At 51.8% G+C, this 11,357-nt stretch overlaps 1 protein-coding gene across 1 annotated transcript; it reads left to right on the top strand.

The window, feature by feature from the left end:
* The first annotated feature begins 58 nt into the window (after positions 1–58).
* On the top strand, positions 59–11,293 carry TMC4 (transmembrane channel like 4). The gene is made up of 15 exons (XM_063091521.1): positions 59–137; positions 963–1,173; positions 2,599–2,744; positions 2,905–3,137; positions 3,403–3,524; positions 7,365–7,512; positions 8,003–8,170; positions 8,420–8,583; positions 8,829–8,955; positions 9,264–9,361; positions 9,720–9,903; positions 10,213–10,343; positions 10,452–10,607; positions 10,890–10,968; positions 11,066–11,293. The coding sequence occupies exons 1-15, from the start codon at positions 59–61 to the stop codon at positions 11,132–11,134; spliced, it is 2,115 nt and encodes a 704-aa protein (XP_062947591.1). The 3' UTR covers positions 11,135–11,293.
* The last annotated feature ends 64 nt before the right edge of the window (positions 11,294–11,357 follow it).

The raw sequence follows: 11,357 nt of genomic DNA, 5'->3' as shown, positions 1-11,357 counted from the left end.
CCTGGGGCAGTCCCCGCCCAACTGGCCACCAGAGACGGAAACAGCCGCATCTGGGGCCATGGAAGAACGCTCGACTTGTGAATCTGGAGCCTGGGGCTCCTCTGAGGGCTGCCTGGCCCCCCGGGAGGCCAGGGGAGGTGGGGGAGCCAGAGGGAGTTCAGATTCATCCAACCATCAGGCTGGGTGGAAGTCCTGAGGGAGGAGGCGAGTGGAGGCCTGGACTCCTGGGTCCTGAGGACTGAAAGGGGAAGGGTTTCTTGAGTTTATGGGGGAGAAGGGAGCTAGAGGCTGGAAGTCCTGGGTCTGAGGAGAAGGAGTCTGGAGAACCAGACTCTAGTCTTGGAGGAGGAGAAGGCTAGGGACTGGGACATGAATGTCTCAGGAATGGGAGGGGCCGGGTCCCAAACTCCTGAATAAGAGTGAAAAGGAAGTTGAAGCCTGGACTCCTCAGTCCTGGGCTAAAGGGGCCTGCGGGTGTCCACACTTGATCTTTGCAGATGATGTCTGGGGGTCTGGACTCCTGGGTTCAAGAGTAGAGGCTGTGGACTCTGGTTGGACTGCTGGGTCTGAGGGAGGAGGGGGCTGGGGGGTCGGACTGCTGGGTCTGAGGGAGGAGGGCCTGGGGGTCGGACTCCTGGGTCTGAGGGGGGAGGGGCTGGGGGTCGGACTGCTGGGTCTGAGGGAGGAGGGGCTGGGGGGTCGGACGGCTGGGTCTGAGGGAGGAGGGGCTGGGGGTCGGACGGCTGGGTCTGAGGGAGGAGGGGCTGGGGGTCGGACGGCTGGGTCTGAGGGGGGAGGGGCTGGGGGGTCGGACTGCTGGGTCTGAGGGAGGAGGGGCTGGGGGGTCGGACGGCTGGGTCTGAGGGAGGAGGGGCTGGGGGGTCGGACTGCTGGGTCTGAGGGAGGAGGGGGCTATGGTTCTGGACTCTGGGGTATTTCCAGCCCTCTGCCTTCCCGCCCAGGCCCATCGTTGTCCTCTGTGCTAAACGAGCTCCCCAGTACTGCTACCCTTCGGTACCGAGGCCCTGGGGTCCTGCCTTGGGGGGCACTGGAGGAGGAGGAGGAGAATGGGCGGAGTATCCAGGCTTTCGCAGAAGCTGCCCTAAAAGAGCTGCAGGAACCTCACCCTTTCCGGGAACTGCCCTGGCCCATGCAGGCCAGACGGGCATACAGGTGAGGGCCCCGCCTCCCGGTCGGAACCTCCAGTGCCCTGCGGCCTGGGCCATCTCGCCCACGTGTGGGCTTTTGTCCACTTCTCACACCTCAGTCTCTCCTTGTTTCTCTCTCTGACCTGTCTCAGGGCTGCTTCTCTTTTTTTCTCCTGCCTTTGCCTCTACTCCACTGCGTGTCCTGTCTTTATGGCTTTAGTGGGACTCTCCTCTCTCCCAGGTTCACTCTCCCTTGTCTCTCTTCTCCCTCCAAGTCTGTCTCTGCCTCTCACTGTTTCTTTCTGTGAGTCTGAAATCTGTTAGGATCTACTTCCTCTCTGCCTTATGCCTTTCTTGATCCCTGCCTTCTCCTCTTCAAAGCCCGTCTTTCTTTTACTTCTTTCTCTCCTCTGTCCCTCTACATAATTTGCAGGGTGCACCGAAAAAAGAAAATGCTGGGTCTCTTGCTCAAAAATGATCACACATTCCAAGACAGCAACAGCAGAGCATTCACCCAAGCTTGAGGCCCTCCTGGGAGTGAGGCCTGTGTCTGCTCAGGCAGCACGTGAGGCTGGCCCTTGCTTCCTTCCTTTCTCTCTCCCTCCCTTCCTTTTTTTCCTCTGCTTTTTTCATTTTTTTTTTTAACTTTATCATGATATATTTGCCTACAGAAAATTGCATGAAACACAATGTACGCATTCAGAGAGTGCAGTCGGCCCTCCTCCATATCCCCAGTTTTCGCATTCGTGGATTCAAACAACCACGGATTGAAAATACTTGGTAGAAAAAAAAAATAATAATGATATAGCAATGAAAATAATGCAAATAAAAAATAATACAATAACTATTTACATAGTATTTACATTTTATTAGGTGTTATAAGTAACCTAGAGATGACAAAGTATACAGGAAGATGTGCATAGATTATAAGCAAATACTGCATCATTTTATATAAGAGACTTGAGCATCCGAGGATTTTGGTATCTGCGGGGGTGCTGGAAGCAATCCTCCAGGGATGCTGAGGGACCACTGCATTAATAAAGCGAGAGCCCAGGTAAACTCCAGCAAGGGCAAGAGCCACAACACACATTCCTTTCTCCCCACCAGGTAACTCCTTCCCTGACATTTACAATAATAGTGTCCTTGCTTTTCCTTATGGCCTTGCCACCTCTGTGTGCATCCCTCAAGAGTAGTGTTTCATTGTGCTTGCTCTGGAACTTTGTGTACATTAGCAGCATGTAGTCTTTATTCTTTTCTGTCTAGCTGCTTCTGCATAGCAGTGGATTTGTTTCTGTTTCTTGCTGCAGAGTATTCCATGTTCTGAACACTGTATACCACAGTTTACTTCCCCATTCTACTGCTGAGTTGTTTCTACATTTGGGTGGTTTCCAGTTTGGGGCTGCTAAGCCTTTCATTTTCTGTCTCTGACTGACTCTGTTTCCCCTCCCAGGCAGAGCCATGCCAGGGACCAAATGGCCCACGGCTCCAGATCTAGGGGGGCCCACTGGGCCCGGTGGCTTCGGCGGTCCAAGGAGAAGATGAGGGAAGACTTGGGCAACCTGCAGCCCTGGGCATGGACACTGAAGAGGATTGGGGGTGCAGTGTGGTTGGGGCTGGAGTCCTGGGGGTGGGGCCTAGACTCGGGTCAGAGGTAGGAAAGGGCTGGGGATGAAGATCCCTGGGTCTGAGGGGTAGGAGGGGCTGGGAGCTGCACTCAGGAAGGACCCTGAGGCCTCTCCCTTTCTGCCCGCTGCAGGCCAGTTTGGTGCTGGTACAGAGTCCTACTTCTCACTTCTGTGCTTCCTGCTGCTTCTCAATGTGCTGGCCTCTGTGGTTAATGTCTGCATGATGCTGCTGCCCACCTGGTTGGAAGGGGCTCCCCCAGGGCCTCCTGTCTCCAACTCTTCATCACCCTGTGGCTCTTATAATCTCCACTCCCAGGGCCTGGTCACCTACCCCACCCAGATCTTCAATTTGCTCACGGGAAAGGTGAGTGCTCGGAGATTCCCCCACCCACAATTTTTTATTTTTTATTTTTTTGGTGGCTGGCCAGTGGGGGGTTCTGAAATCTTGACCTTCGTTTTGTCAGCACCACACTCTACCAACTGAGCTAACTGGCCAGCCTACCTTTGAGATGTGTTGCCCTCAATGACCTGCATCTCAAACCCTGACCCCCACACCCTGATTGCCCAGCTCCCTGAACCGCACATGAACCCATCCCACAGGGACCCCTGTTCTGTCTTTTCCCCCTTAGGGTTACCTAGAGTGGTCCCCTCTCTTCTTCGGGTTCTACCCACCTCGCACTCTCCTGGCGGTCACCTACCTGTGCTCAGTCTTTGTCACTGGCCTCATCTGCCTCCTGCTCATCCTGCCTCGGTAAGAGACATCCCGCACACCCTGACCCCCTAGACCAAAGGGGAGGGAGTGGTGATGGTAGAAGCCCCTTCCTCAACCCCTCCCTAAGAAAACTGTCTTGATCTGTGGTCCTTTCCTTTGAGTTGAAATCAATTTTTTAAATGCTTCATACATGTAAAGGCCAGGGATACGAGATGGGAAGTTTTTCTTCCTCCTGTAGCTTAGCATCTAATGAGGAGGGTAGAACATTAAGCAAGTAAACAAGCATATTAATGACATATTTTCTGATAGGAAACAAATAGGGGTGATTCATTCATTCATGTGACAAATATTTATTGAGCACCTACTATGTGTTGGGCATTATTCAAAGTAGTTGGGATATAGCAGTGAGCTAAAAATAGGAAAACAGACAAAAAAAAAAATGAATTTGTTTGAACTTTCCTCATAAAAACAAAACACAAAAAACAAAAAGTCTTGTCCTGGTGGTGCTTACATTTTAACAGTGGGAAACAAGCGATAGGTGATAAGCAAGAAATGAGTCAATGACATAGTGTGTTAGAAGACGATCCGGGGTACAGATGCCAACAGGGTTGCCTGGGGAGGGCTGCTGTATTAATAAGTGGTCCAAGGAAGTCTCATTGAGAGCATGATATTTAAGCAAAGAAATTGAGAAAGGTGAGGGCTTCAGTCAAGTAAGTACCTGGGGAAAGAATATTCCAGGCAGAGGGCACAGCCATAGCAAGGCAGGAGCATGCAGGAGCAAGCCTGGCATGTTTGAGGGACGACAAGGAAACCTGTGGGGCTGGAGCAGAGGGAGAGAGGGAGGCAAAGAGTGGCAAGAAATGGGAAATGGGAGCCCCATCATGTAGGGCTTCTGGGCCACTGTAAAGAATTTGGCTTTTTTTTTTTTTTAATTAATTTTATTTTGTCAATATACAATGTGGTTGATTATTGTGGCCCATTACTGAAACCTCCCTCCCTCCTCCCTCTCCTCCCTCCCACTCAACAATGTCCTTTCTGTTTGCTTGTCGTATCAACTTCAAGGAATTGTAATTGTTGTGTCTTCTTCCCTCCCCCCTCCCCCTGTTTTTTTTTTGTGTGTGTACTTATTTATCTATTTTTAGTTCCCACAAATAAGTGAGAACATGTGATATTTCTCTTTCTGTGCCTGACTCGTTTCACTTAATGTAATTCTCTCTAGGTCCATCCATGTCATTGCAAATGGCAGTATTTCATTCTTTTTTATAGCTGAGTAGTATTCCATTGTGTAGATGTACCACATTTTCCGTATCCACTCATCTGATGATGGGCATTTGGGCTGGTTCCAACTCTTGGCTATTGTAAAGAGTGCTGCGATGAACATTGGGGAACAGGTATACCTTCGACTTGATGATTTCCATTGCTCTGGGTATATTCCCAGCAGTGAGATGGAAGTCATTGCAGGTTCTTGAGAAAAAGATCATCTGAATCTGACTTAGGTTTTAAAAGGATGCCTATATGGGTTTGTAGAAGAGAGACAGAGAGGGAGGAAGAAATAGAGAAGAAAAAGAGGGAGGAAGGGAAGGAAATGGAGGGAGACAGAGAGTGGGTTTAAGAGTTAAGTAAGACAGTAGCAGGTAGAATAGTTATGAGGTTATTGCAGTAATCCAGGTGAGAGATGATGCTGTCTTAGACTTGGGTGATAGGAGGAGGGTGGTGAGAAGTGGTCAATTTTGGACTTAGTTTTTACTTTTTATTTTTATTTTATTTATTTATTTATTTATTTTGTGACCAGTAAGGGGATCGCAACCCTCCTGCGCTCAGCCAGTGAGTGCACCAGCCATCCCTATATAGGATCCAAACCCGCGGCCGGAGCGCTGCTGCGCTCCCAGCACCGCACTCTCCCGAGTGAGCCACGGGGTCGGCCCTAGTTTTTACTTTTTAAAGTGTAACACACATCCTTTCTGTTCACACCATAGATTTCTTTGGCCTATTTTTGTACTTTACATAAACGGATACTCTGGATATTTTGAGAGGAGAGTGCATGGTATTTCCTAATGAAGTATATGTGGGACATGGTAGAAAGATTGAGTTTACGAATGACTCCATGTGTTTGGCCTGAGCAACTGGAAGGGTGAGGTTACCATCCATTGAGATGGGCAGGACTGTAGAAAATGCAGGTTTGATGGGGAATGTGGGGAGTACAATTGTGGACCGGTTGATTTTTAGGTGTCTTTTAGAGGTAGGAGGGAGTGTAGTATAGGCAGTTGGATATGTGAGTTCAGGAAAGGGTCTGTACTGGAGATACAAATTTGGGACTCACTGGCATTCAGGAGTAACTGGGAAATTCCCAAGGTAAGGGAGTGTGGTCAAGAAGAAAACCAAGACGTAAAAAAAAAAAGTGGACCATCTCCTAAGTGCCAGGAACTGTACCAGGGCTCAGGGAACCACATAGGGGTTCCCCTACCTTTGTATAGCTTACGGTTTAGGAGAGGAGATAAACTGTGATAGGCTGTTAAATAAACAAGCAAATCAATAATTTGAGTTTGGAAGCAATGCTACATACAAAACAAATGGGATGCTATAGTACAGCAACGATCAGCATACTTTTTCTATCTCAACTGAACTCTGCTGTTGTAGCTGAAAAGCATCCACAGACAATACTTACATAAATGGGAGTGGCTGTGTTCCAATAAAGCTTTATTTACACAAACAGGTGTTGAGCCATATTTGGCCTGTTAGCCAACTCCTGTGGTAGAGAATAGGTGGGGAGCCTCATTAGATGGAGTAGTCAATAAAGGCCTCCCTGAAAGATGAAAAGGAGCCAGCCAGGTGAACAGCCTAGACACAAGCATTCCAGGCAGAGGGAACTGCAAGTGTAAAGGCCCTGTCGCAGGGAAGAGGTTTAGGGTTATTCTGGGAAACAAAAGGCCAGTATGAGGAGAAAGAAGAGGAAAAGGATTTGACCTTCAAGAAGTAGGCAGGGACCAGATCAGGTGGGCCCTAGTTGGCTATGCTAGGAAGGAGCCCAGACCTCAAGAGCAAGGAGATGTGGAATAGGTTTTAAACACGGAAATGCCATCTGATTTGCATTTTAAAAAGGTCCCTTTAGCTCAAGAGAGAATGGATTCTAAGGGAGCACAGGTGGAAGCAAGGAGACCAGGTGGGAGGACTTTGTAGTTGTCCATGTAAGATGATGGGGCTTGGACCAGTGTGGTGAAGGTGGATACAGAGTCTCTTTGCCCAGTCCTCTGTTTCTGTCCTTCTCTGGTTCTCTGTCACCTCTTTGGGTTTTTGCCCCCACCTCTTGAATCTCTTTACCCCTTTCTTTTTTTTTTTTTTTTTTTTTTTTTTGGTGGCTGGCTGATATGGGGATCTGAACACTTGATCTTGGTGTTATAAGGCGGTGCTCTAACCACCTGAGCTAACCAGCCAGGCCCTACACCTCTTCTTCCTTAGGTCTCTGTCCTCCTCTTTCTGGTCTGTCTCCCCCAAACCCCTCCTCTGGGTGTCTGTACTTCCCTCTGAGTCTTTGACCCCCTCTTTCTAGACTTCTTTTCTTTCTCACTGAGACTTTGTTTCCCTTTCTCAATCTCCCCTCTAAATCTCTGCCTTTCCCTAGGGCTTCTGTTCCTCTCACTCTGGATCCCTGTTCCTAGGTTTCTGTCTCTTTTTCGGGTTTCTGTTCCCAGGTCTATCTCCAAATCTCTCTTGGCCATTAGCTCCAATGACTGTATGTATCTCTGTCTCTTTGACTCTCCATCAAGTGGCAGCTTGCCAAATGCCAAAGGTCTGAGGGCTTATTTTCCCGATTTGTCCCTTAAGAGGGCTGTCCCCCCTGCTCGTGGCTGCCCTCCATCTACCGGGTCTCCCCTCTCTCAGCTCTGCGTCTGGGCTGAAGCAGACACTGTTGGCCGAATCGGGGGCTCTGACCAGCTACAGCCACCGGGTGTTCTCAGCATGGAACTTCGGCCTCTGTGGTGACGTCCATGTGCGGCTGCGCCAGCGCATCATTTTATATGAGTTGCAGGTGCGCCTGAGGGACAGGATTTACTAGATAGGGACTGCTGAGATAATGTGCAGGGCCTAGTCCAGTTATGAAGCTTCTTGGGGAATGAGAGAGCTGCAGGAGGCCTGAGGTCGAAGAGCGCAGTTAAAAGTAAGCGGTAGTCGGGGGGCGGGGCCTAAGACACCTTGGTTCAAAGTTAAGCGATGGGCGTGGCTAAGAAGGGGGCGGGACTTGTTACGGCTGATCTGGAACTCCCAGCCAGTCTTGTAGGACAGGGCTGGGTAGCCAGGAGGGGAGGGGCCTGGGGTACTGGGCGGGGCCACAGGAGGGCGTTGGCAGGAGAACTAAGTGGTCTCCTGGAGGATCCGATCCTCCGTGGAATAAGAACTGTAGAGGTCATTAGAGGGTGGGGCGAGGGCCACATCAGTTTAAGTCGAGGAGAGGCTGTCTCTGGATCACTGGCCCGGGTCTGAAGGAACGGAGTCCAGGTGGACGTCTCTTCTGGCCTCAGGTGGAGCTAGAGGAAGCAGTGGTGCGGGGCCGGGCTGCGGTGCGGACGGTGCGCCAGCATGCCGCGGTGTGGTCGGTGCGGATGCTGCTCAACTTGCTGGTGCTCGCACTCCTGGGGGCAGCCTTCTTTGGGGTCTACTGGGCTACAGGGCTCACCGTGGAGCTGCAGGTGCGGAGGGTCTTGGGGGAGGAGGGTCCCGGGGTTCTGAAACCTACAGTTCTAAGGGGGAAGGGAGGGGACGGAGGTCTAGGATTCCTGGGATCTTAGAGAGTGGGGGGTGGGGCGGGGAGGAAAGGGGGATGTTTGGTTCCAGGACTTCGAGGACCTGAAGGAAGAAGAGGCTGGGGGAGGAGCTTAAGTAAGCATGGCTCCTTCAGGACCCCAGAACCCCTTCTCTTGGTTCACCCTCTCTTCCAGGAGATGCCTGTTGTCCAGCAGACGCCACTGCTAAAGCTGGGGGTAGATTACCTTCCGTCCATCTTCATCTTCGGGGTCAACTTCGTGCTGCCGCCCGTGTTCACACTCATTGCCAGACTGGAGGGCTACACTCGGAGTCGACAGATCGTTTTTATCCTGCTGAGGTTTCAGCCTCCTGGGGGAGTGGGGTGATGGGGGAGTGGTCCGAGGGACATTGGCAGAGGATACAGAGGTCCCGCGGATATAGGATCTAGAAAGATCTGGATTCAAATTCTGACTCTGTTACTAGCCTTAGTTTCTTCATCTGTGAAATGGGGAACATCGTGAGCGCGTTTCACGGAGGAGGGAACTGATACGTGGTGGGCGCTTGGTCAGTGCCGATTCCCTTCCTCCGCCTTCCCCCTGACAGGACCGTGTTTCTCCGCCTCGCCTCCCTGATGGTCCTGCTCTTTTCTCTCTGGAATCAAATCACTTGCGGGGGCAATGCCGGGGCCCAGGATTGCAAAACCTGTGGTTACAATTACAAAGAACTTCCGGTGAGAACGACGTTGGGGGTGGAGGGGTGTGACTACCTGGGTCCTGAAGCAGGGAGGTATGGGGCCCGAAATCCTCGGTTCCTGAAAGAAAGAAGGAGGTAAGTGGGTCCAGACTCCTATTTTGGAAGGAAGGAAGAGCTTGGGGTGCTGGAACATCCTCCCCATGAGGACAGGGGTACGGATGCTTGAAAAAGCTGAGGACCCCTAGACAAAGTATGGGTAGGGTCTCATAGGCTTGCGATTTGGGTGCTTCGGCCTCCAGATGCCTGTGTTCCGAGGTCTCTCTGACTCGTTTCTTTCTCCTTCAGTGCTGGGAGACTCGGGTGGGCCAGGAGATGTACAAACTCATGCTCTTCGATCTGCTGACTGGCCTGGCAGTCACGCTGCTCATCAAATTTCCTCGGAAGTGAGAGCCCTGCCTCTCCGTGTGGCCACGCCCCCATCGCGCGGTTCTCTTACCTTTTCACCTCGCCCCTTTTTTTCCATCTCCACCTCTGACTGCTCCTTTCCCTTGCCCTAGGTCCTCAGAACCCAGCCCCCCGGTATTAGGTGGTTATTTTTCTCTGACCCCGCCCCTACCTCCCAGATACCTCTGGCAGGTCGTTTCCAGGATCCTCCCTCTGGACGACCCCCTTCCTCCCCAAGGCGGAACCTTGAAAGCCCTGCCCCCTCAGATATGCTCCTTTCCGATTGGTGGGCGGGGCATGGAGGCGGAGATACCCCGATCCGGCACGCCCCTGACTCAGCCCTGCCCCGCCCTTCAGGCTGCTCTTTGGCCTCTGTCCTGGGGCGCTGGGTCGTCTGGCAGGGACACAGGAGTTCCAGGTGCCCGACGAGGTGCTGGGACTTATCTACGCGCAGACGGTGGTCTGGGTGGGGAGTTTTTTCTGCCCTTTACTGCCCCTGCTAAACACGGCCAAGTTCTTGCTGCTTTTCTACCTGAAGAAGGTGAGAGATAGGGAGGACCCTTGGGTATGATGGGAGGTACTAAAGCCTGGACTCCTGGGTCCTGGGAAAAAGGATGCTGGAGGCCATAGCTACTAGGTCCTGAGAGAGGAGAGGGCTGGAAGACGGACTCCTAAATCTAGGAGAAGTAGGGGTCTAGGGTATCCTGACTTTGGGGTCTGAATAATGGGGGACTCAGGCTTCTGGGTCCCGAATGAAGAGGAAACCGGGGCTCCTGGATCGGGAAAAAGGAGAGGCAGTGGACTCAAACTTTTTTTCTCAGATCCCGTTTTTCTCACCTTCCCCTACCAGTTTACCCTGTTCTCCACTTGTTCCCCCGCCTCCCGCACCTTCCGAGCCTCCACAGTGAATTTCTTTTTCCTCTTGGTCCTTCTCCTGGGTCTGGCCATCTCTGCTGTTCCTGTGCTTTATAGCATCTTCCTGTAAGTATGGGAGGCTCCTGCCTCCCTGCCCGCTTCCTCTTTCCTTCCACCCTCATCCAAGGTTCTGACTCCTGGCCCTACTTGAGCCCAGCCCGTTTCTGACTTCAGGATCCCGCCTTCTAAATTGTGCGGTCCATTCCGGGGGCAGTCATCCATCTGGGCCCTGATTCCTGAGTCTATTTCCAGCCTCCCTGAGACCACCCAGAACTTTCTCTCCTTTCTGGGGACCCAGGCTTTTGCTGTGCCCCTTCTACTGTTCTCCAGGTGAGAGGGCCAGATTTCTGGATCTGACTTTGAATATGTGTGATCTGGGGTCCTCCTGCCATCTTAGAGAGGAGGGCTGGGGGCCTGGACACCTACGTCCAAAGGAGGAAGAGGGTGGGGATTAGGACTCCTGGATCTGAGGGAGGTGAAGGATGGGTGACTGGACTCTTCGAGTCTGAAGGAGGGGTTTTGGGGGTCCACGTCCCTGGCTTCTAAGGAGCCATAAATTGAAGATAGTCTAAAGAGTGTTTCGGGAGTGACTTCCATTTCTGTCTTCTCTAGTATCTTGATGGTGTATACCATGGCCCTGGCTCACTCCTATGGACGCCTCATCTCTGAGCTCAAACACCAGATAGAGACGGTGAGTCAGGCTGGGACCCTGGGAAGGGTTCCTGGCGCACATGGAAAGGGACATGGGGGAGAGAAGATGTGTCTCATCTCCATCCCTCTTTACCCAGGAGGTGCAGAATAAAGTCTTTTTGGCACAGCGTGCTGTGGCGCTGAGCTCGGCCAACGGGGCTGTTTGACCTCTCCAGCCTGATTCAAGATCACGTCCCGCTTTCAGACCTAAGACCTGCCCCCGAACCTTTGGAAGCCTTGTCATCTATAAAATGGGAGAATGGGAGAAGACTCCACGCCCTCCCAGACTTGGAATTCGGAGATTTCCAGCCCCCCCCCCCCCAAGTGCCTGACTTTGTAGTGAGCATCTTTCTTGTATCAATAAACACAGCTTAGGCTCTGAGTGCTCTT

This window comes from Cynocephalus volans, chromosome 3, assembly GCF_027409185.1.
Source record: "Cynocephalus volans isolate mCynVol1 chromosome 3, mCynVol1.pri, whole genome shotgun sequence".
NCBI classification, from domain to species: domain Eukaryota; kingdom Metazoa; phylum Chordata; class Mammalia; order Dermoptera; family Cynocephalidae; genus Cynocephalus; species Cynocephalus volans.
The sequence above is the reverse complement of the archived record's forward strand: the minus strand, read 5'-3'. Positions and strand labels throughout refer to the sequence as shown.